This window comes from Belonocnema kinseyi, chromosome 3 (assembly GCF_010883055.1).
Source record: "Belonocnema kinseyi isolate 2016_QV_RU_SX_M_011 chromosome 3, B_treatae_v1, whole genome shotgun sequence".
Lineage (NCBI taxonomy): Eukaryota > Metazoa > Arthropoda > Insecta > Hymenoptera > Cynipidae > Belonocnema > Belonocnema kinseyi.
Genome location: NC_046659.1, coordinates 30,836,636 through 30,864,006, shown reverse-complemented (window position 1 = coordinate 30,864,006; position 27,371 = coordinate 30,836,636). Strand labels below are relative to the sequence as shown.

General features: G+C 30.6%; 1 protein-coding gene across 2 annotated transcripts in view; it reads left to right on the top strand.

The window, feature by feature from the left end:
• The window catches only part of LOC117169020 (pyrimidodiazepine synthase-like), a 29,634-nt gene extending 3,129 nt beyond the window's left edge, over positions 1-26,505 (top strand). Inside the window, exons 3-5 of one of the 2 annotated variants that reach the window (XM_033355075.1) lie at positions 25,062-25,305; positions 25,693-25,914; positions 26,037-26,505. In XM_033355075.1, the coding sequence (XP_033210966.1) occupies positions 25,062-25,305; positions 25,693-25,914; positions 26,037-26,189 (619 nt within the window). In that variant the 3' untranslated portion in view covers positions 26,190-26,505. The remainder of the gene's footprint in view (positions 1-25,061; positions 25,306-25,692; positions 25,915-26,036) is intronic. The other variant, XM_033355074.1, reaches the window with a different exon arrangement.
• Positions 26,506-27,371: the final 866 nt, after the last annotated feature.

The following is a 27,371-nucleotide window of genomic DNA, read 5'->3' as shown; positions in this document are numbered from 1 at the left end:
CTCATGTCAATTGCATTAACTTTACTGATATCTTTTTCTTGATAGGTCCATTTCTGGCTACCGTATAATACAGTCGGTACAAATATAGAGTTATGTATTGCCATTTTAGCGTTAGTTGATATATTTTGACTTCTTATAAGGGGCCCTGCTCTACCAATAACCTTCTTACCTTCGTTTATACGTCTATCTAATTCCTCATCTATCTTCCCGTCCCTAGTAAATAAGCTACCAAGGTATACGAACTTATGGACATGTCCAATTCTCTCATTATTTAATACAATATTGCATAGTATTTTCTCACGCTTTCCTTCAAAAATCATAGTTTTTGTTTTTTTTTTTTTGCATTAATTTTGAGACCCATGCTTTTCATGCTTGCATTTAGTTTACTCAACATTCTTTGCAAGTCTTTGATTGAATCTGCCATAACAACATTATCATCTACAAACGCTAACCCACGTACCCTTACTGTTTCGAGATCCACACCATCTGTGGCAGTTGCCGCTGCGGTCTTCTCCGGTACATTCCCTGGCAATGTGCCCGGGATTGTGGCATCGGTAACACCGGATGGCGGCATCGTGCGCATCCGATGGCGGATGGCGGCATCGTGCGCATCAATAGATAGATAGATAGATAGATTGATTGATTGATTGATTGATAGATTTTTTGTTTAACGAGGAGCGGAAATATTCAAAAAGACGGTTTCAACGGTTTGACAAAAATAAGTTACATTGAAGGTTACATATTATATTTTTATATATTTATTCTTCTTAGTTCATCACCGAATGTCGCATAATCCGCAGATTTCCGGCGGAAAAGCTCACGTAATAATGCATTTTTTCGTCGCAAAAGAAAAAATGAATAATGAAAAAGTGTCCCTTCCGATGTTGATCTAAATTATCAGCTTTGGACATAAATTGTAGAAACTATTCGTCCAGATTTCACGATCAGGATCATCATTTCGAGATACAGTAAATGGGAAATAGAAGAAATTGTTCAAAAATTGTCTTTAATTCAGGCAAACAGAAGATAAAAGAAATTGTTAAAAAGTTTCTTTTTTAATTCTTACGGTCGAAGTAGAAAAGGAACAGGAAGGTAACTAACAAAATTTCATTGTGTGCCACTTTTTCAGTTGAATTAAGACAGTGATAAAAAATCAAATATTTATTTAAAAAATAAACTGATGATTTGTCCCCGAGATTGCGAGTTACTGAATGCAGTTGGATAACGTTTGTGAAAGAAAAATCATTTAGTTTTTAGATTTTTCGCTTGTAGGTAGTGATAAAGAATAAAATGTCCATTTTTTGTTATTGAACCATGAAGATATTAAAAAGTGTGTCTTTTTTATATCATAAATATATTTGTATCAAAACCGTTGTTTTATTTTTAATCGATATGACAATGTAACTTTAAGCTGATGCTAAGATGAAAATACGATTTAAACAAAATTCTTTCTACACGACGTATATTTGAATTTTTGAGAATTTTGTAACAAAAAAACACACATTGTCGAAAAATAGTTACCTCTTTTTACTTTCGCACACTCTATACGTCGAAAAATCTGTTTAAATACTGATGTTATTACAAATCCCAACTATGGAATAGAAATCATAATGAAGTTCCAGTTTGTCATATACCTGAAGTTCCGAAAGTTCAAATGAACTAAATATTTTTTCTTTTTAATATTTTACCCATTAATATTGTTCCAGCTGCTACTTTAAATATTCATTATAATTATACTTCAAAGGCAAATCATTTCTAATATAAATGAATAAACTTTATAGCACTTTTTCTGGTTATGACATACATTTTTCACAGTTCATAGAATTTATTCCTGTATTCCTGGAAGAAAATTAAAAACAGAATGTTTAGGCTTTAGATTGAACGCTTCAATGTTTTTAATTATAATTTGCAATACAATCCCGTTGTTATTGAGATTTTGAACTACTAGCCTTAATAATTATTTGTATTTTTGATTTCCTTATGGAATAGTTGTCACTTTTCAAGAGTTTTGCTTCACCAAGAGAATCAATATCGGGAGTTATTTCTGTTAAAGATAATCTTACCAGTGCAGAAAGACTCCTGTGTTAAGTTAGCTGACTCTTTTGACTTTATATAATGCATAACAGAAAAAGAGCCGTAAAAAAACCGGAGAAAAAAGACCAAAAGCAACAAAATTTATTATTTTAAAAAATTTTGAAAAACTTAAGACTTGTTGCTGAGTTGTGCTCGACAAATGCAGTCTTTGTCCCCTCTAACAAAATTACACGAGATCAACAGTTCTCATGTTAAATCTCAAAATGTGAAACTAAAAAAAAATTACGAAGCCCAAAAACAATCAAATTTCGAAAAACCAAAACATGTGCTTAATAATAACTGCATTTGTCGAGCACTATTCAGCACAATTTTAGTTTTTTCGAATGTTTTTTTTTTAAATTTTTACATTTTGGGTCTTAACATTACATCTCTTGTTTTTACGTAATTTTGTGAGAGGGAATAAAGATTTTTGTTTGATTTTTCTTGTATCAAAAAATCTGATCTCTCTGAAATCAGTTTCATATTTTCAGCTTTTGTTATGCAATATACCAATTTGCGACAAAAATTGTGATTGCCTACTTCTGTACTACATTAACATTACATTTTTGGTATATTTGTACTTTAAATGTTTAATTTCACCATTCTTGCACTATCCACTATCTATGCACTATGCACTATCCAAGTTTATTCTAAACCATTCATTTGAACAGAATGTTTTCAAAATTTCAATCAAAATAAATCAGCAACTGAAAATGAGATTTCTTATAATACTTTCAAGCTCAGTCATTTTAAATGCCGATTTAGCGGCATCTCACTCACCTGTAAAACTTTATCTTTTTTTACAGCATTTCTATAGTAAAAAACACCTGACTTCTGTATAAAAAAATATACTGTCTCAAAATATTATCTGTCTTTATGATACACAGATAGTTGGACGCTGAAAACTATAAGCGCCAACCTAAAACCCGGCTTAAAGTCTTAAAACTTGAAGACTTAAAGTAAATTTTTAAAATTAAACTTAAACATTTCATTTCTGTAACGAACCTTTTTACCTTGTGCCTGATGTTAATAAATTCTTATACTGCAAAAAGTATCTCCCAAAATTTCTGTACATCATATACACAATGTAAAAAACGGTAATACTAAAATATTGAATAATGTGCATTTGTACAAAAAGCAAAAATTTGTACAATTCTCTTTATAATTACATATATTGTCAATAAATGTAAAAATACTAAAATAAAATAATTAAAGCTCTAGTGACCATTACAAATTTATATTGAAAAGTTAGTCGCCCCAAGCACCCTGTCAGATATTTCGTATCTGCAGTGCTGCTTGGGTCGGAGGGGAGAGCATCAAGCACGCTTTTACCACCACCCTCGCTCTCGAGCCTAAATAGTTGTACGCGCTAAACATGTATTCCTCGCGGGATTTCCCCTAGCTGGATATGCCTGGTTTAAAATATCACAAACTATTTTTCATGCTTAAAATTATGTTTGAATCTTCAAAACTTCTAAATATCTCTTGAACTTACTCGAATTTTTTTTCAACTGTTATTTATACCAAAAAAATCAAAAATTTCACTTACAGTAAAAAATTATTTAAAATAACCATACAAATTGTAACGTTTGACATTTAAATTTACCTCTCTAAAAATTTATTTTACTTTTAATTGGTTATTTTATATAAACAGTCATACCTTGCTAAGGTATGACTATTTTGAACACAAACTATTTTTCATTTGAAGATACATTCTTTCACATTGAATCTGTATTTTTGAAAATTTTAAAACGTGAATTCCGCGACCTTGAAACGTCTTTGAACTTGTCGCTACCAAAAACAACATGGGTGTCAGTGGTATCACATCGACCAGTTCGGTTATATGAAATTAAAAAAATGAAATATATTTTGATTGAGGCCCGTATTGGCTATGATCGGCCGAAGCGATTTTTTTCTACATCAAATTTGTTTAAATAATGCAATATTTAATGAAAAGTTTGAAATTTCACCAAATTTTTTGACCTATTGGGGGCTGCAAAAATTTTGAAAATCGTACTCGGCCGATAAGAGAGGCATGTTTACTGAACAAATAAAAAAAAATTGAGTCAATTTGATTGATATTTCTAGTAAACGGCATACCATCCAGCTCGAAAAAGGTTACTTTTGGGAAATCGCGTGTAAAGATAAATGAGGCTCCGGCTTCGACACTGAGCTAGTCAAAGAATTTCGTATGGTAAACAAAGGTACACACATACATTCACACACATTAAAAACATGCCAGAAATAGGCTAAATAACACGCCTGCGAAAAAATCTGTTCCTGAGAATGCGACAGTTCGACCGCGTCGCACCAAGACGAATGAGAAGACGCGTGGGAAGGAATATGTTTTCGACGAAATCCTTTTAGTGGCATATTTTTAGATACATACATGTTCAAAAATGGCAAAAAAAAGGATTTTTTGAAACTTGAAGTGTGGAACCTCCCCTTAATAAAACATGTAGAATCTTTACTGAACTACACGTTCTTGGACTTCTTTTTCTAAATGTATAAAAAAACTCATTTATTTAATTATTTGTATGCTTCGCCCATGTAACACATTTCATATATCAGCCGTGCTGATTGGAGCGCTAAGTGTCGAATTAGTTCACCGCCACTTATAATATGTAGCGAAACATCAGTATGCCCAGTCGGACCATACTACCACGTAAGGCGATCCGGCCGGGAGTACCTCTCTGGAAATGTCTACTTATATGAATTGCTTCATGCAAAAAGGGCCCCTAGTGACAAAAAATAATTTTTCAGAATACGAAAAAAAAACGTCCCTTTTTCACGAACTCGATAAAATCACACATTTATTTTTCTACAAAAATTTATAAAAAATATAATATATATTTATAAAAAGACGTGAAATAAATTCATACAATCAATTTGAACAAATCTACAGGTTTGAAATAGTCAATCGATTTTATTCCAAGGCACGTGTACAACCGAATCACTCGACAATGTATCACCGACTGCCTACATAACGATATACTGTTTGTTTTGATTTTGGATCGCTATTAATACTTTAAGGGCCGATTCCACCAACTGTGATTAAAATTTAATCATTGATCCAGATTTCGTTCCACCAACTTTTAAACCATGATTAAAGAAGTCTAATCGTCGACTAACTTAACCGGCCATTTTTGGCTGATTAGCGAGTTGATCAGCGATTAACGGGAGACAACATATGGTAACCTCTCAGTTCAGGTTCAAGTATAATGTCAAATATTGATGGAATTTTTAACGATATCTTGTACTCACACATCTTATTTTCAATTTCAATCGATAACTAATTCCTCTCCATTTATTTGGAAACGAAGTGCATAAACAAAAACACGTGGCCGCTCTTCATTCGTGCGCAGTCGAGATATATTTTGCGCGCGAATACAAGATTGAAATCAGCCAATCAGAATCCCGTTACAACAGAAACACTCAGAAACTAGACTTATTTTGAACAGAGCATACGGTTGGGTAACCAGAGGTTACAAATTCATGGTGGAACGCGCCACAAGTTAATTAGATTAAAACACTGATTAAAAAATAATCACGATTAGTTCATCATGGATTTAATCACAGTTGCTGGAATCGGCTCTAAGCTGTATGCTGATAATGCATATGCTACTATACATCAATTTATTGTAAATATTTACATACTTGAAGCTCTAAATATTTCAAAGTAAATAATCAGTAGCGTGAAAATTAAAATTTTCTTATCAATATGATTTTAATATAGTACTATATTTATTGCAAAATGAATTCTATAAATACTAGTAATACAAGTGAAGATTTTGTCTTGAAATAATTCAGTGCTATTTATTAAAGATGAACTAACTGCAAGATCCCACAGTATAGTTAACAAGACGTTTCGACTATTCTTGTGTTACAATATAGAGACCATAAATGACCTGTTAAAACAATTTAGTGATATTAAATACTAAGTTATTGCTTTAGAGAATTAATATAAATTAATCAAGACCTATGAGCTGATGAGTTTTAATATTATAACTTATTACCTTTAGTTGATAAAGTTTCATATATTGAAATTAACTTATATTGAAACGAAGGATTGATTGTTTTGATTTCGTCCACAGGACGAACATAAATAAAACTTTTTTTTTGAAGCCCCATAAGATGTTTTTTTTTGGTTCTGTTTAAGTGTCGTCCCATGGACGGAATGACAGCATACCAGTATAAAGGCTACAAGTGAGAAGAAAAGGTTAGCACATAATGGTCACAATACGATAGATTTCAGTCGGTGATGATCAGCGTAGTATTTATGTAGCGTCTCACTTGTGTTCTAATAAGTAAGGAAGTTGGAAAGAGAACAGTATAGATTATATCAATATTATTATTGCGTCAATGGTAGGTGACGTAGTAAGCATGTAGTGTCTCACTTATATTCGACTAAGTAAAAATGTTGAAAAGAGTACACTGCAGCAGCGGCGTAGCCGAGGGGGGGGGGCTAAGTATTTTAATTATTTAATTCCCTTTTCCCCCACTCTTTGCCTATACATAAACCCAAAGCCCCCTCCGAAAAAAACGAAGCCCCCTCTCCCGAAAAAAATCCTGGCTGCGAGGATAACACTCATATTGTTTATATCACTTCTAAAAATAACATTATTCTTATTTTTTATAATGTAAAATATTTCCATGAAGATTCCTTTGTAGCAGTGAGATTCTGTGGCTAAAATATTTACATTTTTAAAATTAAACCTGTGCTGATAATTGGTTGAATGCGTGTCAAGAGCAGTGCTAGTATCCATTCCAGCGCATGCTCTTGTGTTCATTTACTCTTTGTTGTATGTAACGTTTAGTTACTTTTAATTTCTTTCAGACGTTTGAAAAGGTTAAATGGATCCTTTATGGGTTTGAAAATTATCTTAATATTATGGTTGTTATATAGTTTATTTTCAAATCTAATAGTTTGCGTATTATATGGTAAGACTATTGATCTATACAACTCTACTTCTTTGTTGTGAGGTTTATCTGTGTTATTGTTATGAGAAAGTAATAAATTAACACAGTTATCGACTAGTTTGCTAATTAGGCTGATGGGGAAGCCATTGATTTTAAGAGTGTCTTTTACTATTTTTAGGTTCTCTTCATGAAAAGAGGGATATGCGAGCTTAGTCGCTCGGTCTACCAAATTGTTGACAATACTAGTTTTGTATGGCGGGTATGTGATGGATTTAAAATTTGTATATCTGCCCGACCATGTGTTCTTACGAAACCAGTTGGTATAAATGTTGCCTTTTTTATTGATAAGTTGCACATCTAAAAAATTAATACTTTTTTCACGTTCATATTCTAAAGTAAATTTAATTCTGTTATATGTGTTGAAAAGATCTTTAAATGAAAGAATTTGATCTCTGGGGAGACAAGATAAAATATCGTCTACATACCATTAAAAGAACAAAGGAGTAAGCTTTGGATTGTTATTGAGAATTATCTGTTCCAATTCTTCCATCACCAGGTCTGATACTGCCCCTGATATGGGGGAACCCAATGGCACTCCATAGATCTGTTTGAAATATTTTGTTTGGAACACACAGTACGCATTTCCAACACAAAATTTTAAAATCATAATCAAACATTCAAATGATAATTCAGTGTAAAGTTCTATGTTATTCCATCTATTCTTACCAGCTTCAAGTACAAGTACATGTGGAATGTTAGAGAACAGGGATACAACATGGGGAGTTAAAAATGTATATCCTTCTGGAATCTTGAATTTGGATATCTTATGTACCAAATTCCAGCTATCTTTTATATAACATTGTGAATTTCCTAACGTTGCTTTAATTGGATGTGCAATATATTTTGAATTATAGTATAATGGAGAACCAACAAAGGAAGTATTTGGTCTCAATGGACAATCGGGTTTGTGGATCTTGGGTAACCCATAAAAATTCGAAGGATGTCCATTAGTATATTTCAAAGTTTTGCAAATGTCAGAGTTAATGAAACAAAATAACCAAATTTCATCAATTAGCTTATTGAGATCTATTTGTATTCTGTAAGTAGGATCAGCTTTAATTAATTTATATTCAGTTAAATCATTTAACAGATACAGACATTTTTTTATGTATTCTAAGTGTTCAATAAGGACGGTAGCACTGCTCTTATCAGCATTAGTAACAACAATATTTCTATGGTTTGAAAAAATTCCCTAGTCTCAATAGCGAGTTCATTAAATTCGGATCAAAAATGACTTTGTTGGTCGCTCGTGATAAAACGCTACGTAATTTAAAGGCGACTTATGATATAAATTCATTCCTTTTTTCCTTTTCTTTTAAGTAAATTTTATCCTCAGTATTACATATTGTATCTTTAACTATTGTATATTTGTTGTTATAAGGTATGCAAAAATTACTTTCTAAACTGAGAAAATATTCTACATTTTTAGGTAATTTTACTTTAGTCCTGTTCAAAATCCAATTAGGATTCGTACGATATCTACTTTGTCTATAATATCGAAACTTTAGCCAATCAAATTTCTTAATAGAATCAGAAATAAGTTTTTTCCCAAATTTTAAGAATCTAATCGTTTGAGTTTCAAAGAAGGTGTTTGATAAATTGGGAAATTTTCTTTCTTTTTTATTAGTAATTAATATTTTTAGTTTATCTATTTCCTTCTGTTTATTTAAAATGTGTTTGATTTAATCTTTTATAACGTCTGAAAGATCATATTCCTGATAATAAAAACAGATGTAATTTATAAAATAACATGCATGGATTGCAATAAATGTTACATAGGTCAAACTAAACGTTACATGCAACAAACAGTAAATGAACACAAGAGCATGCCCTAGAATGGATACTAGCGCTACTCTTGACAAGCATTCAACCAATTATCAGCATAGGTTTGAGTTGAAAAATGTAAATATTTAGCCACAGAATCTCACAACTACAAACGAATCTTCATGAAAATGTTTTATATTATAAAAAAAAACGAATAATGTTAATTCTAGAAGTGATATAAACAATATGAGTGTTATATATAATAGCCTCATCCATGCAACCAACTAAATAACATCTTTTCAGGGCTTTTTAACAATAAAAAGTTTTATTTATGTTCGTCCTGTGGACGGAATCAAATCAATCCTTAGTTTCAATATAAGTTAATTTCAATATATGAAACTTTATCAACTAAAGGTAATAAGTTCTAATATTAAAATTCATCAGCTCATAGGTCTTGATTAATTTATATTAATTCTCTAAAGCAATAACTTAGTGTTTAATATAACTAAACTGTTTAAATAGGTCATTTATGATCTGTATATCGTAACACTGATGAAAACTATCGAAGAATAGTCGAAACGTCTTGTTTCTTAAGTAACAATACAGTGGGATCTTGCAGTTAGTTAATCTTTAATAAATACATAGACCAGTAATCAACACTTTAAATTATTTCAAACCAACATCTTCACTCGTAACTGATCTTGTGCTAGTTACGAATCAATGCTGATCTCACTTTCGGGAAAAAGTGGACTGAAGGCCCTTTTTGCAGGCAGCGAATCATATATGAAAAATATACAATAGCTACTCTTAAAAGATCACTCGGGTAAGCGCGAGAGGGTTATATGAAATTATTTACCAAAGATATGAAACACCTCGATACGGCAAATGGCGACAGAGTAGGGATAGAATTATTAGCAGGTTAGGATAAATGTAGGCGGCGCTGTCGGCGAAAATCCGAACCCACCCCGCTGTGCCTCTCTACGCGCACAAGTATCCATCCCCTCTTAACAGTTGTTGTGAGTAAAATGAGCGTAAGAGGCGCTGTCGCCGAATAGATTTTCAGTCGATAATAGAGTTTTCTGAAAATATTAATGGTCACTGGAGTAATTAGAACTATGTGTTTACCCGACGATCGATGAAAATAACAATAAACTAACAATAACTAATAACAAATTGAAATTTTTGTAACTCCAAACGATTTACATATATACCCATACTATATATGTATAATTTGTGATGCTTTCATGTTGAAACGAGTTGTATTTTAAATTCTTAAATTGTGAACAGTTTTATTTATAGGATTATGAATTTTGAAACATTATGTACCTTTCAATGATTGCAGTGCAGAACTAGATAACCAACATTTTTCCGAAACTGGACTTTTTGCATGTAAAATTCTCAAACAATTTAATACACATTTCATTAAAAGGCTTTGTTCAAAAGCTCGTTTTTAATATAGTAAAATAAGAATGTTGGTGAGGCAAAAGAAAATAGTTGACTATACTTGTATCCCATCTTCATATTTTCTTTTTTTATTTTCTGGTCTCTTACCTTTTTTAAAACCTTTTTCTGACCACATTTATCTTCCCAAATTTTGTTTAAAACAAAAAAAGAACAGAACGCTTTTACAAGGGTTTTTTTACTTAATTTTTTTCCGTGCCATCAGAAAGGATGTTTGTTAAAATTATTATTATTATTCATTTACAAATAAACATATACCTTTCTTCTCTTTATACTCTTTATTCGGCTCCCCTATATCTCCGGAGCAAGTTTTTATTCTTTTCTTAAATTACAAAATTGATTGCAGTCTTTATCCAAAGACGATTTTCAAATCCCATCGAATTCGAACCTCCAAATTCTTGAATGATTTACTCGGAATTGGTTAACTTATTCTAATCAAAATCATCTTCTCTCAATTTAGCAACTCAACATTTCAGAAGCAAGATTTTATTTATACTGAAAATTGTACTTTTGATCGTTTTTTGCAACCAAGCCTTTTCCAGTTTTAGGCTCCTGTCACTTCATTTTGGGACCAAAGTTTTTTTTATTTTCAAATGGTGATTTCGATTTTATAGAATGTTATTTCGTTCTCCTGAAAATTCCGCTTTTGTTGCTTATCTTGTTCTGTACTGCAGTCCTTTATTTATGAGTGACATTGAAAATGAAAAGATTACGATACAAATACAAAAGAACTTTGTCATTTGGTTGAGAATAATTTCATTTTGAAGGCATAGTTCTATCATAGTCTATTGTTTGGTGCCATACGCCAGTAGGGCCAGAATTGAGCTGCCGGATCAAAGAAGGGCACATAAACTTATTTCGCCGGGAGTGGAGAGGCCCCTGGAAGTTTTCAAAAACCTAGATGTAGAATTTCATTTCGCATCTTTTTTCCCTTAAGAAAAAAGTTGTAGCTTTTTCTGTTTTTCCAATTAAAGCCAAAAAACTGGTTTTTCTCGAAAAATCAATTTTAATTCGTTTTTCAATTCAACTTGTGCTCAGTCAGTAAGATTTTAAGATTTTTCAATCAAATTTCCAGAGAATGTAATTCGAAATGTCCTCAGACTGATAGAGAAAAATTAATTTTAAAATCATTTTAATAAAAATTGTTGTTAATTTATTTCTGATGCGTGGCGCTTATCGCTAATCAAATTTATATTCCAGAAATTATTAACGTCTTAAGTCGATAGCGGCTAGGCGACTCGCGCGCGGGCTGTAGCGAGAGTCTCAGATCCGATTCATAATGCAGTTCACCGGCGCCAAAAGTAAAAACTAAACAAGTAATCAGGTAGTATCAATGTATTATGCATAAATAGATAATAGTGCATAATGTAAAATAATTTATTATTTTAATATTATGTACAATAGTATGGTTCCCTTTTTGAGACAAATCTAACAAAATCATATAACCTCTGAAAATTCGCAGAATTAGAAGTTGGGAAAAAATTTATTTTAGTTCGTAAGCTCTTTACATTTTTTATTTAATAATAATTTTAAAATATATTAACGTCTTTAATGTGAATATTATGCTTTCTGAACTTATGATTACTAATGAGATCCTTGTTCGCTTTGATATATACATTCTGTTTATGGAAAAAACAAAATGATTATTTTTTATTCAGAACAGCTATCATCGTCGGAAGTCATATTTAGAGCCTTACTGTCACAAGGTTTAGTTTCAATTAAAGAAAAAAAATTTTTCAAGAACACGCGTCCTTTTTCTGTAAGATAAACCATTAAACTTTTAACGTATTTTATTTTAGCTATACTGATACCTACTCGAGGTGGATGTAACTTAGGAAGAGTTGCAAATTCAATAGCTAAATTTACTTTATAAGCAGAAGGATTTTCTTTATTATAATTTTGAAAAACATGGATTTTTCCGCTTGGATGATACTGAATGACATTTGATTCACTTATTTTCATTCCTTTGGGTTTTTACAAGTTATCCCTCAATAATATATCAAAATCTTGTAAAATTTCTGTTGCAGATTTAATTATAGTGAAAGGAGAATTACGAGCACTAAGAATTAGATTATAATTATCATCGAACGTTTCAATTCTCTCCATTTTTTTCTTCTTCTGATCGTACATGCCAAAATTGCCATAGCATATACAACATGAATGGCCGCGGACAAGAAATACGTGTAAAATTTCAACATTTAGTTCCATTGATAATAGAATTAAAAATGTAAACATGGTATAATTACGGTTTGGTCCAGAGGCAGCATCCGAGAAAAGGATTATTTTAGAGTGACGTTCTGAATTAAATTCTTCTTTTACTGTATGATATAGAAAGCTACAAGCCGTGTTCGCACCCTTCTTTGCAAGCCCTTCGAGGTATGGAAACATTTAACTTTTATCTGTATTGTGTACATGGACATTAAAAAGAAAAAGCCATAATAATCTTTTATAAAACTGATCATTGACGGGAATCTTTGGTAATGGTAAATTTTGCGCGTAATCGAACTCGCAACATAGAACGTTTTTTTCTGATAAAAGTTCTTTTTTAAACCTGAAATAATCTTTCGCTTTTTTTGTGCTTAGTAATATTCGGAGATTCGATATTTTTTCGTTCACTTTCGTAGCACACGTTACATACATCGGTTCGGGGAAGCTTAAACGAAAAAGGCAAGTTATGATTAAAATATTTAGCGTAGCAAGATTCGCTTAAAGGAATATCTTCCTCTTGTGTGACGCTCTGATAGTAGTCAAGAAATAGGTTAAATAAAGTACTTAAATTCAATTCCGGATTTTCAAAGTATTTTAAAGCAGTTCCTTCTCTTTTATAGTGAGATTCGCGATGTCTCAAACTATAACAGTGAATTTTGATTAGGTCTTTCACATTGGCATTTAATTTTACATTACGATTAGTGTGTTTACCTCTAGTATCGCATACATTTTTTTGTATTAAAAATTTTTCCTCGTAAACCCCTTAATCTTTTAATTCCTACGCCAAGTAATTCGCAGAGAAATTGCTGACAAACAAGAATATTTTTTTTCTCATGGGGAAATTCAAAATTTCACTTTATTACCCTCTGTTTTTTTGGAACTAAGATCTGCAGATGATGGATTCTCGCATTTCATTATATTACTTATCAAAATATTCTGCTTGTCGTAATCAGCTAATTGCCAAAAATTCGAATGAAATGTATTCTATTCTGAGATTCAAATTTTTTCATGAGACTTCAGACGTTTACAGAAGAATTTAATAGGCTCAAAAACTTTTGCATTCTGGATTTTATTTGAAACAGATATATATTCTTCACCCTGAAAGAAATAAAGGACATTTCGCTGATAAAATAGTGAGAACCTGTTCGCTCACTGATTGTCACTGATTTTCAATAAAATTTTACTGATTTAAATTCAGAGTAAAATATCTCACATTTATGAATTGATATTTGCAGTGAAAAAATTATCGCTATTATTTTTATGACATATTTTTTTATCGAATTTTTTTAGAATATAAAATTTATACCTTGTTTCTCTTAGTTTTTCGCAAATTTTCCTCCCACTGTTCTTCATGTCTACTTCTTCTTCTACCTCTAGGATTCGCTTGCTCTGACATCATATCACAACACTTTTGTTAAAAAATTAAAAATCCCATGACATTTCTCTTTCAGAAGACAAAAAATACTAACGCTCTATTACAACAGGAATGAAAAACAAGTGCACTTTGTCGATATTTCACTGTTTTCAATTCTACGAATTTGAAGCATTGAAAAATTCGCAGAATTAAAGAATCCGACGAATCTCAACTATTAGATGTTTATGTTTTGTTTTACTTTTTTACAGTTTGTTATAAAAATAGAACCATTCTATTTAACATAATATTACATTTTTTAATTATTTTATATCATGCACTATTGCTTATTTATGCATAATCCTTTGATAGTACCTGATTACTTAAGCCCGCGCCCGAGTTGCCTAGCTGCTATCGGCTTAAGACGTTAATAACTTCTGGAATATCAATTCGATTTGGCTTTAATTAGAAAAATAAAAAAGCTACAACTTTTTGCCTGAGGGGAAAAAGATGCGCAATGAAATTCTACATCTAGTTATAGTCTTAAAAAATTAAAATACGAAAATGCTTTTGAAAACTTTCAGGGGCCTCCCCACTCCCGGCGAAATAAGTTTATGTGCCCTTCTTCGATCCGGCAGCTCAATTCTGGCCCTACTGACGTATGGCACCAAACAATAGACTATGATAGAACTATGCCTTCAAAATGAAATTATTCTCAACCAAATGACAAAGTTCTTTTGTATTTGTATCGTAATCTTTTCATTTTCAATGTCACTCATAAATAAAGGACTGCAGTACAGAACGAGATGAGCAACAAAAGCGGAATTTTCAGGAGAACGAAATAACATTCTATAAAATCGAAATCACCATTTGAAGATAAAAAAAACTTTGGACCCAAAATGAAGTGTTTCTAAATTAAAACAAGAAAATGTGTGTTTAAAAAAATCCAGTTTCGAGAAACAGATTGTAGAAGTTTACAATTTCAAAGTGACAGAAGTCTAAAACTGGAAAAGGCTCGGTTGCAAAAAGCGATCAAAAGTATAATTTTCAGTATAAATAAAAAATAAAATCTTGCTTCTGAAATATTGAGTTGCTAAATTGAGAGATGATTTTGATTAGAATAAGTTAACCAATTCCGAGTAAATCATTCAAGAATTTGGAGGTTCAAATTCTATGGGATTTGAAAATCGTGTTTCGATAAAGACAGCAATCAATTTTGTAATTTAAGAAAAGAATAAAAACTTGCTCCAGAGATATAGGGGAGCCGAATAAAGAGTATAAAGAGAAGAAAGGCCCTTCTTCGATCCGGCAGCTCAATTGTTGAATTTCTTAGACTTCCAATTTGATGCAATAAAGAACTATGTATAGAAGTTATTTCAAGTTAAAAAATAAACGTCGTTAAAAATTATTTTTAAATTTAAAGAAAATGCTCAAATTACTAGGCGAATTTTGAAAAAAAAATTTCAAATTATTTTTTTTCACTTAATTTTATTCTTTGAAGGATTCTCTACGAATCTCTGTGGTACGTTTTAGCTTATATTTTATTCAGGAATTATACAATCATTAATTTTAACAACAATATTTTTCTTAAATACATTTTTGTAAATATAGACATACTAAAAAATTTTCTAGAGAGTTCTTCAACGAATAGAACAAACCATACATAAGAATTTCGCAACTTTTACCTGAACAGAAAACAGAAATCTATGTAACTCTCTGAATAAGTAAATAATTTTAAATTGAATTATTTATTCGAAAGTTCGCCTAGCGCAATCTTCTAAAGTTAGTTACAGTTAACAATGGAAATATTTCCCTCAAGTTTTAAAATAATTTTTGAACTTGAGATAACTACTAAAGAGTGCACAACGTGAAATAGAAATTTAGTTTCAATTTAAACAATATAAAAATGTATCAGTAATGCATAGTTTTTAATATTTTATCTATTAATTTTGTGTATAAAATATTACACTGCTCAGTTCGAGGCTTAGTTTCTTTGATGTTATTTTCAACTTTAAACGTTTCAATTTTTAATGACAGGGCTACGTGTACAGAAATTTCGGCACGAATTTCAGGACGAAGGGGCTCTATATATCGACATTTTGGTACGATTAGCTGGATATTTTCGGTACATGTTTTATATAGTTCCAAAGGTTGAAGCCTTCACGTCCTTCTTACAATTATTTATTAAATATATTTGGCTAATTAATAGCTAAATGTATATTTATTTATAGCGAACAGAAAGCCCACGTTAGTAACCATTTCAATTGTAGTTAAGTTATAAATTTTAAACTACTGTAACCGAAAATTTTATTCTCAATTCATATTGACTGAACATACCTTATTATAATACCTTTTTATACAAGATAACAATTTGCTTCTGAATTTATAAAAATTTAAAGAATTGTAGGTAGACATGACGGTTAAAAAATAGAAAATATTTAATGGAAAACAACAAAATCAATGGGATCTACGTCTCTAGGTTTAATCCTTCAATTCAAAGGATGGGGTACTCGGGAAATTTACTGAACCTAACAGAAGATATTGAGTAAAAATTTCCAGGGCACTTTCCTTCCATCAAGTTCTAGGTTCTTCGATAGAATTTTAGAATTTAGATCTTTCAGACCATCCAGATACAACTGATTTTTAAGATTTTCACAAACAGGCATCAAAAATAATTTTCTGGGACTTTATGAATCTATACGTTTCAACGTTTCATGAAATTCTGTGTCGAATGATATATACTTTGAAGAGACTATTTTTTGACACCTAATATGTATACAGGCCGTTCAAAAAATACTTGACGCTTTTTCCTGACAGTTTAGACCCCCCCCCCCCTCCTGTCGCTTTTGCTGTATAAGGTCTGTATAAGTTTAACATTGGAGTGAACATCGCCCCCCCCAGGGCGTTCCAAATTTTTTTAACGGCCTCTTATGCAATATTTATTTTTCTCTAGAGCTTATTGAATCACCGAGTTATTAGGAATATGCATTTTCATTAAATAATTAAATCCCCAAGATTAACTATTTTTTGAAGTTCTTTAAGACGATATTGCGAAAAGAATTAAAACATTTCAATGTATTCTTAAGTTATAAATATGTACATAATATATTTATCTTAATAATGGTATTGTAATTTTTTTCTGGATAATGTCAATTTCTCAACTTACAAGAAAAAGCCATAAAAAATAAAACTCGAAAATGATTTTCAAAAATTATGAAACTCAGTGATTTGGAGAGATAATTAGATATCTTTCATGAAATATTCTTGAAATAAAGATTATAATTAAATATAATGTTTGTACTTTCAAGACGTTTGAAACCAAACCTTTAAAATTGCACAATTTTAAACACAACCGTCTTGAAGTTGTCGTGTTTTCTAAGTCAAATCACTTTAATTTCAATTTTTTTAAATTAGACCGTATAATTTTAAAATTAAAAATGTTCATAATCTAAGTTATGGTCAAAAGTTTTAAATGAAATAATGCTGCGTTGTTTTTTTTTTTTTTTTTTTTTTTTGAGTAATCGAGGACGATAAATAACCATATTAGACTATCAAATGCCAATATTACGTCATGAGCAATCATTAAACAAATAAATATTAATCAAAGTTGAACAAAATTGCATTTAATTTCAACTGTAAATATTTATGAAAATGTCAGAAAAATATTTGTCTCGAATTGAAGATCCACTTCCTTTAAGATAATTTTCTTTATTCAACCAAAATATACTTCCAAATGAAAAAAATCATTTTCAATTAAAGAAAGATCTGTATTGTAACAAAAAATTATTGCTTTGAACTAAAGAAATGTCTTGAAATCAAAAAGACCGTGGCTACAGGTACTGAAATTTCGGTACAGATGGGTGGATTTATTGGTACAAATGGAGCTGGAAAAGGACCTACTTCTACCGAAATTTCGATTAAACCGATTTTTTCGGTACTTGAAGAAATTTCCATCAAATAAACTTTTTTGCGACTAAAAGCTAGTGAATATATTTCTTTAATTCACTGAACTTTTCTTTGCATTGAAGAATATTTTTTCCGATTTTTGATCGTGACATTCTTGATTTTAATCTTTTTAATTCTGAAGAATAATATCTCATATACTTTTAACATTAGTCACATAAGCTATAGGATGCACGGCTAGATCTATTTATATTGTATAGCAATCCTAGGTGTAATATATATAGTTATTAGATTTTAAAGATCCGGAATATATGTACCTATAATTAAATATATATAATTGTTGGCGAGTTTTCAGGTGCATTAGATTATATTGATAGATTAAGAAAGAAAATGTCAAAAGCTTAAATATAAAAAATCTCTTTTAAAAAAAAAAAATACCGATTTCAAATATTAAATCCGGGCAGTCTGGTCTTTGTAATGTAACGGAATTGTTTGTGGCTCAAATCTATTTTTTGCAATGCAATAGATGAGACACGTATTGTTTGTTTTTCATAACAAACAAAATTTTCACCAAAGTTAATTCCTTATATTTGAAGAGTCTACGAATATAGTCAGGGAATATAGCCATCTTTTTTAGTGGAAAATTCATATGGTTTGTTGAATAGAAAATTTATCCTTTTCGGTTGGAAATTTATATGTGGCGGTAGGAAAGTCATCTTTTTTTGCTTGAAAATTCGAGAGCTTGGTAAAAGATGAAACTTTTTTTCTTGAAAATTCGTATTTTTTCTTGAAATTTCAACCATTTGGTTTTGCGTACAACTATGTCGTTCGAAATTAATTGTTTTTTTTCCGAAAATCATCTAATTGGTGAAAAATTGATCTCTTTTGTTTAAAAATTCAACTTTACGATTTAAGAAACTCGAATATTTTTTAAAACCTTAGCCTATTTAGCTACAAAACTCAACTTTTTTGTTGAAAACGCAATATCATTGCTCTTGAAATCTTAGGAATGCGGTACTAACATTAATGTTAGTAGAAAGAATGTATTTTCCAATTTTTTCGCACTTTCATCATTTATAATTCAGAAAGTATTATAATCTTCCGAAATTTGAAACCTTAGTTTTTCAGCGGATCTCAACGTTTTAAGACGGACAGTTGTGGTTTTATCCATCGAAAATTCGATGCAAAAATCGAACATTCAAATTTTATGTCAAACGACTTGTCATTATGGTCTTATTTATCGAAAATATTATGAAAGAAATAAAAAATTGAAATTTTTAACCAAACGACGTGAGATACGAAAAACAGTTCCATCCGGGTGAATTGCAGCTTTTAAAAACTAATGTAAAGAATTTCAGATCATTTCTGAGTAGGAATTTTTATTTTGTTTTTATTAATAAAAAAAGGTGTGCAAAAAAACAATAATTCAACTTTCGAACCAAACGGCGAATGATAACGAACAAAATTTCAGGGAGAAATTGCAGCCATTTTGGTTTTATTTATCGAATAACTGATATAACATTTCTAAATTTTTTAAATTAAAAAACGAAAATTTCCATTCAAGACTTTCAAGCACCTATTTCTAATGATGGTTTAAAGTTTAAAAGGACTCCAGCCTCCAAGGCATTGTATAATAGCTACTTCTCTTTACTTGCTGTTGAGACAATTATGTTTGAAATATCTCTTGAATTTCAAAATGTTTTGACATAATATTTTCACCCACCCATATTTTACACACTTTTGCTTACGTTCTCTTGCAGATAATTTAAAAAAATTATCACTTGTACTTGAAGATTTCATTTTATGAAGTTCTGATGAGATAAGGGCTTTTTTCAACGATTATAGATTCTTACGACGCCCCATACACCCGCAATCAATATTCCCGGATTCGCGAAATAAGGTTCGCGAAGTAAAGTTCGCGAAATAAGCTTCGTGAAATCAGTTTCATGAAACGAGGTTCAGAAATTGAGGTTCGCACAATAAAGTAAAAGTAAAAACAATACCCAGTGCAATGAAATCGGTGGAATTTTGTACATACAAGGGGTGCTCGAGTTTCAGAGGAGACGGGGTAATACTTTTTTGTTTTCCCAACGAAAACGTTTCGGACATAAGGAATGGTGCTCTAATGCAGGTAAGATTTTTAATTTTAAGCAATTTATAAGTATAACCATACATAAACAAATTCTTAATTTGTTGCGAACATAAATTTTCTTTGAAATCTTTGAAATCTTCATGAATTCGTTGAAATCTCTTGAAGTACTAAAAGTATTTGTAAAATATTAAAATTGGTATGAAACCCTTTGTAATCTTTTTAAAGTTTTGTAAATTATTTGAAATCCTTGAAATCTGAAATTTTTGACAAATATCTTGAAATGTTTTGAAATTGTTATGAAATTTTTGAAATATTTGTGAAAGGTTTCTTTAATCTTTGTAATGTTTGTTAATCTTTGTTTCTCAGATTCTTTAAAATCTTTGAAATCTTTTTAAAGTTTTAAAATCTTTGGAAATGTTCGAAATCTGGTGCACCCACCTTTTTCAAATCTTTGAAAGCCTTGCAATCCTTATTAAACGTTCCAAACCTTCGGGAAATTTTTGTCGAATTTATAAACTATTTGTGAAATTTTAAATGCATCTTAAACCTTTTCAAATCTTCTAAAACGATTTGAAACCTTTTAAGATCGTTTAAAAAGTTTTTAAATCTTTGAAATCTGATGTACTGCATCCTTTTCGAAATGTTTGGAATTCTTGTATTCTTTTGAAATCTGTATGATACTTTTATGAATTTTTAAAATCCTTGTGACATCTTTCTTTAATATTTTGTATTTAGAAATCATGACAATATTTGTAATATGTGTAAAATCTTTTGTATTTCATAAGTATGGTTTTCTATACCCTCCTTAAAGTCTTTAAAATCTTTGAAATCTTTTTAAAGTTTTAAAACTTTTGGAAATGTTCGAAATCTGGTGCACCCGCCTTTTTCAAATCTTTGAAATCCTTGAAATCCGTATGAAACGTTCGAAATCTTTGGGAAATTTATAAACTATTTATGAAATTTTTAATTAATTTTAAATATTAAATCTTTTCGAACATTCTCAAATAATTTGAAACCTTTTAAAAACGTTTGAAATGTTTTGAAATCTTTGAAGTCTGATGTACTGCATCCTTTTTCGAATTCTTGTATTCTTTTGAAATCTGTATCACGTTTTTATGAATTTTTGAATTCTTTGTGACATCCTTCTCAAATATTTTGTATATTATAAATCTGGTTTACTATAACCTTCTCAGAGTCCTTAAAATGTTTGAAATCTTTTTAAAGTTTTAAAACTTTTGGAAATGTTTGAAATCTGGTACACCCGCCTTTTTCAAATCTTTGAAATCCTTGCAATCCTTATGAAACGTTCGAAATCTTTGGGACATTTAGTCAAATTTATAAACTATTTGGGAAATTTAAATTAATCTAAAATCTTTTTAAATCTTCTAAAAAAATTTAAAATCTGGTGTACTGCATCCTATTTGGAATATTTGAATTCTTGTATTCTTTTGAAATCTATATGACATTTTTATGAATTTTTGAAATCTTTGTGACATCTTTCTGAAATCTTTTGTATTTTATAAATTTGGTTTACTATACCCTTTTCAGTCTTTAAAATCTTTTTAAAGTTTAAAAATGTTTGGAAATGTTCGAAATCTGGTGCACCCGCCTTTTTTAAATATTTGAAATCCTTGCAATCTTTATGAAACTTTCGAAATCTTGGGGAAATTCTTGTCAAATTTATAAACTATTTGTGAAATTTTAAAATAATCTTAAATCTTTTCAAATATTCAAAAATAATTTGAAACGTTTTAAAATCGTTTGAAATGTTTCAAATCTTTCAAATCGGGTGTACTGCATCCTTTTTGAAATGTTTGGAATTCTTGTATTCTTTTGAAATCTGTGGTGAAACTTAGTGGTGAAACCCCTGAAAATTCACAATATTAAGGTCTGTTCATTGCGGTCTATAAAGTAATTGATAAAGTCTGACAAAAGTGCCTAGAACTCTCTTTATTTATTCTGCAATGAGTAAAATATAAATTATATCTTCACAAAAAAACAAATTTTCAGTAGCAAGTTGTCTTCAAAACAATGGGTTTAAAAACATTTTACTGTGTTTCAACAAATCAGTGGTCACTTTTTATTTCACCTGCTAATGAACCATGCTTTTTGTCCCTGAGTTTGTTAAGAACTGTATAATTAGGTTCCGTGCATAAATAAGGTAAACTTTTTTTCTCTGCAATTTTCAAGACAAAAATTTTTTACATTTTTTACAATATACATAGAGCTCTTTCTAAATTTGTGACCTCATTTTAACTCGGGGAAAACCCCATGGGAAACCCTGTAGGCCATTTTTCTAGAATTTAGTTTGAACATCCTATATACATCTGGCTACCTGTGTACGCCCCTCCCCCCAAGGGCTTCCCATCACCTAGCCCAACTGCTGCCGCCGATGCAAGTCAGCGGGAGTAATGTGGAATAAAATTTGGTATATAAAATTGTTTGAATTTAGCACTTGCTAATTAATAAATAGAATCATCGAAATGTGCGAATTATGACGATTCCAACGATATGTTATTTGACTTATAATGTAAATTAAATAATAAATTTTCAAATTTATGTGAAATTTTACTTCATAAAAAATGATTCAGTAAATTTTACTCAAATCCACTGCAGCTGCTTAAATGTTTTGGTACAATATGTTGTTTTGCCGAAAATTTGCATTTTCTTTTTTTTTATATAGGGTGAGTGACCCAGTGATGAATGAACACTTAAGGAAATCACTGATTACAACTAGTCCATTTCACGTTATAATAATTGATTATTCTTACAAAACTTTTGTAAATAGATTCTTAAGGGTTCAAAGTTCATAATCCGATAAAGAAATTTTGTTTTTACCAAAAAGCTTTATAAAAAATAATTAAATAGTGCAAAATTAACGAAAACCCCAGTGAATGAACTTTGTGAGCCAATGAATGAACAGTAGAGCACCAGTGAATGAACACTATAATCACTACAAATTAGAATTAGGATTTAGTTATAAAATTACATAGGTACATTACAAAATGAGCAATTATATACTGTAAAATATTAGAAAGCGTTGCGAAATTCATTAAATATATTATTTCAATAAAAACCGCAAGACATTTAGATTTAAAGAAAGGAGGGAATACAAAAGTTGAACGCAGAACTAGGTTAACTTTTCCTCATTTTCTATTGCAATATTTATTTTTAAAACATTTCTATCAGTTATTTTTACCTTACAAAAAATACAACTTTTCGTTTAAAAATAGATAACTCTTATCTAGTGACTACAATAGAAAACTGCGATTTTTAGAACACATAACATTTGTAATACAACACCTTGGTATGTTGCTTTAGGTTAAATTAGCAAATAAAATTATAAATCAGTGTTGTAAAAATGGAAATTCTTTAAAAATTTATGACTATATATATATTGAATAGTACGCAGTAATACCTAGCACGAATTAATGTTTTTTAGAGTTAAACAACGTTTTCTAAACCCAAAAAAAGCATTAAATTTCTAACCTCATAGTTGCCTTACCTTTAACTTAGTTCGTGCGTACTTTTTTGATCTTCTAATCACAAAAATATGCATTTAAACTATAACTATTTATAGTTTATAGTTTATATTTATAGCTTCGATATTTATAGTAACATTAATTGAAACAAACTTATTTATATGTAACGATACAACAGCCAGGTCTCCGTCACCTGCTGTTCATTCACTGGATCTGCGGGGTGACAGTTTTGCTCCAATAAATGAAGACAGCGTTCGTTCACTGGAACACGGGCAATTTAAAGGTCCAGTACGTGAACACTCATTTATTAATCAAAAAACGTACTTTTTGTGAAAAAACCTTGTGGGGAATTGAATAATAATATCTTACAACTATAAAAGCATAACTTCGATGCAGAAAAGGTAAATAATTTTGTTGTAAAAGCAGTGTAAACGAGGAGTTGTTTAGGCACGCACCTTATAGTGATCGACGACTTCCTCACCATCACTCACCATAATCGATGATGCTTCACATTTAAGAAATTTAAAAAATTATTTACAAGAATTTACTGCAACGAATTGTATATTAAACTCTTCAAAATTGCTTCAAGATTTCAAATATATAGAAATTCATAAAGACTCTAACTTTGAAAGGTTATATTTATATATTTATCGCATTCGTGTTCATTCACTGGTGACTGTTAAGCCACTGGATCACTCACCCTACTAATTTCGATAAATAAAACCGAAATCACAAAGTTTTGATTTAAAATACTGCAACCTTCAAAGTTATACATTTGTAAAGAAAAAAAAAGTTTCGGATAACAGTGAAAATTTAGTACAAGTTTATGGAGTCATTTTATACATAGACTCAATTGGTGCAGTTTACTTCTAATCTAGGATCAATATTGATTATTATTTAATAAAAAGTTGCTGTCAGGAATTGAAAATGTAATACATGTTTCTTTATCCATTTTAAATAAACATTGATATTATTTACACTTAATAGACCGGTTTGTGTAATACCAATTCCAAAAATAAATAGTTACTTAATTGCAAAATTAGCATTAAAATTAATTTATGTGGCAAACCTTTAATATTTTCACTAATTTCACAAATAAAATAAGGATTAGAATTGCAAAAGTATTATAATTTTATAGTAATTTGTTATTTTGTAAATCATGTCAGAATCCCTGCTTCTCCTTTATCGGTGTTTTAAGAAATCTTTGCTAAAACAGGGATTTGCTGCGAGGAGCAACGGATAATAATAGATTTAACATCCTACCGCCAAAGCAACGATTTTACCTACAGAGAAAGAAGGAGTAAGGTAGTACGAAGAGGGCAGTAGCTACGTACCCGACGAAAGTAGTAGCTATATATACCCACTCCGCCGCCACTTGCCACATCTACGTTATTATCTTTGTTATTGACAATGTAAATTGATATATTTCCACGTTTGATCAATGTGCACGGCTACGATTAAGCATCCAATGTTTTTGTTTTTTTTGCATTACAAATTTCTTCAGCAGAGCATCAGATATTTAAAACATTTGATTTCTACTTAGAAACATTAAATTTAAATTAATTCTGAATGCAAACATGCCTCTTCAACAAGCCAAAATAAATTTTCACGACTGGTAACTTTGTCATAGTATTGTAAATTAAAAGTAAGAAGTTTTTCCAATTAAGCATTTTTTAACTGCATTTTTATTATTTTTATTAGGGATATATGCATATTTCTAACAATATACTTTTTTCTAACTCATCAGGTACGATGTCGTAAACATAAATCTTACAGAGAAGCCTGAATGGTTATTGGAAAAGAGTCCATTGGGCAAAGTGCCTTGTTTGGAGTTTGAAAATGGAGAAACCTTATATGAGAGTTTGATTATCGCAGATTATTTAGATGAAGTTTATCCGCAAAATCACCTTTATCCAAAAAATCCGCTGGCCAAAGCGAAAGACAAACTCTTAATCGAGAGATTTAACTCAGTTACCACAACCATATATCAGGTACTTTGTTAGGGTTGCCACCTAGGCCAGTTGGACCGGCGCAAACGTTTAGAGGCCGATGAAAGCTCTTAAAAATCGGCGGAGTTCATACAATGACTCGGAAATCATATCATGATACTTTAAAAAATGATGTTGAAAACGATTTTAACAATACCCCCCCCCCCCAGCCCGGACGAACGAGCTTCGGACTTAAGTCTAAACTTGTATTTAAAATAAAGAAAATCTTCAATCTTCTTGATTCGAAGTTTGTCTAGTTGTCATTTACCAAGTAGGTCATAACTGTTTTTACCCCTCTTCCCTATCATGGTAGACCAAGACGTATCCTAGATATAATTCTTTAAGTATTAGCAATGTTATTTGTCAAGCAAAAATCTGTTGCCTTTTTAGCTGTTCGCAGGGAACACAGACCAGAAAGAGTTATTCGAAGAAGCTTTAAACGAATTGGAATTTTTCGAAAAAGAGCTTGCGAAAAGAGCAAAGCCATTTTTTAATGGAAGCCAACCTGGCATGTTAGATTTAATGATCTGGCCATGGTGCGAAAGAGCAGATGTAATAAAATTCCTCCGCGGAGAGCAATATGTTCTACCAAAGGAAAGATTTTTACGATTAGTTAGTAATCAACTTTTGCATTAAAATTCTTTTGAATTTTCTGAGTAACTTTATGTCTAAAAGTGATAATACTTCTAAATATGTTAATATTGAAGAAAGTAAGATTTGTTTTCCTTATTTAGTTGGAGTGGAGATCAGCTATGAAAGAAGATCCAGCAGTGCAACCCAGTTATCTCGACCCTGAGGTACACACTAAATACCTTCGAAGTCGTTACGCAGGATATCCTCAGTATGATTTACTCTGCACTGCTTTAAACGAAGGAATAATACACTAATATTGTACTACATTAAGAACTTACGTGCATCCAAAGTGTTCTTAAAATTCACATTATATGTAGAAAAAACACATTCTTTGCTATTTTATACATCACCTTTATATCAGTGTTATTATATTACATTATTATAATTTTTATTTCAATGTTAAAGAACCGGTCAAATAGTATAGCACTTAGTTATATTAAATTCGATATGCCTCATTGACACTTGCAGAGATATATTAATATAGTAACATTATAGTCTGTTCGAAGAATATCGCCAAATAAGTTGGAAATCTATGTTATGATAATGAAATAAAAAATGTAATACCTTTCATCTATTCTGTTGATTATATTTGGCTCGTTATAATTCAATTTCAGAATAAAGCAATGGAAAAGTGCAATCAGAATAGTAAGGAGTAATGTCTCCAATGCGTGAAGACAGACAAAAGTGGAACTGGAAACATCAGAATTACTATCTTCGTCTCTTATTAGAGCTGTTCTGTGGGCAGCGAGATTGCAGTGTATTACGGCTGCGCGCGTAACAGCACTAGCTTGATTCCCTCTCCCAATTATTGGAGAATTTCAAGACTTCTCTTTCACGGAAATAGTACTTACTATTCCTTCATGTTTCAGGGTATTTAAAAATTCCACTTGGACATAGCTTTATGGTTCAATCCAGGTTAGAAACAATATTTTGATTTAATCTTCCAAGCTTTACAAACTACAGAATTATTTCCTTGAACTGGAAAAAGATACGTATACTAAAATAAAGCCTTTAAACTAATGAACTACCCGGAATACGAAGAACTTCAAACTGAAAATCAAAATATTAAAAATTTAGTCCTTTTTGTGTTCACCAATGATTATTTTTAACTATGAAATTTTCGAAGATATTTTGTTAATAATTTTTATGTTAATTTTTTTGTCTACATGGTCTATAATCATTATTTTTTGAATATTCACTTAAGATTTTGAAAAAATTGTCTCTAGCTCCGCTGGGGTTCGAGCCCAGGTCTTTCTTACCAGTATATGGATGACATTTGAATCCAACTTGTAGGTATTGTGAAGAAAATATTCTCGTCTCTCCGTAGCTTAGTTGGTTAGAGCATCAGACCGTAGATCTGAAAGACCTGAGCTCGAACTTCAGTGGAACTAGAGAGAATTTTTTTCACAATTTTAAATTAATATTCAAAAGATTTG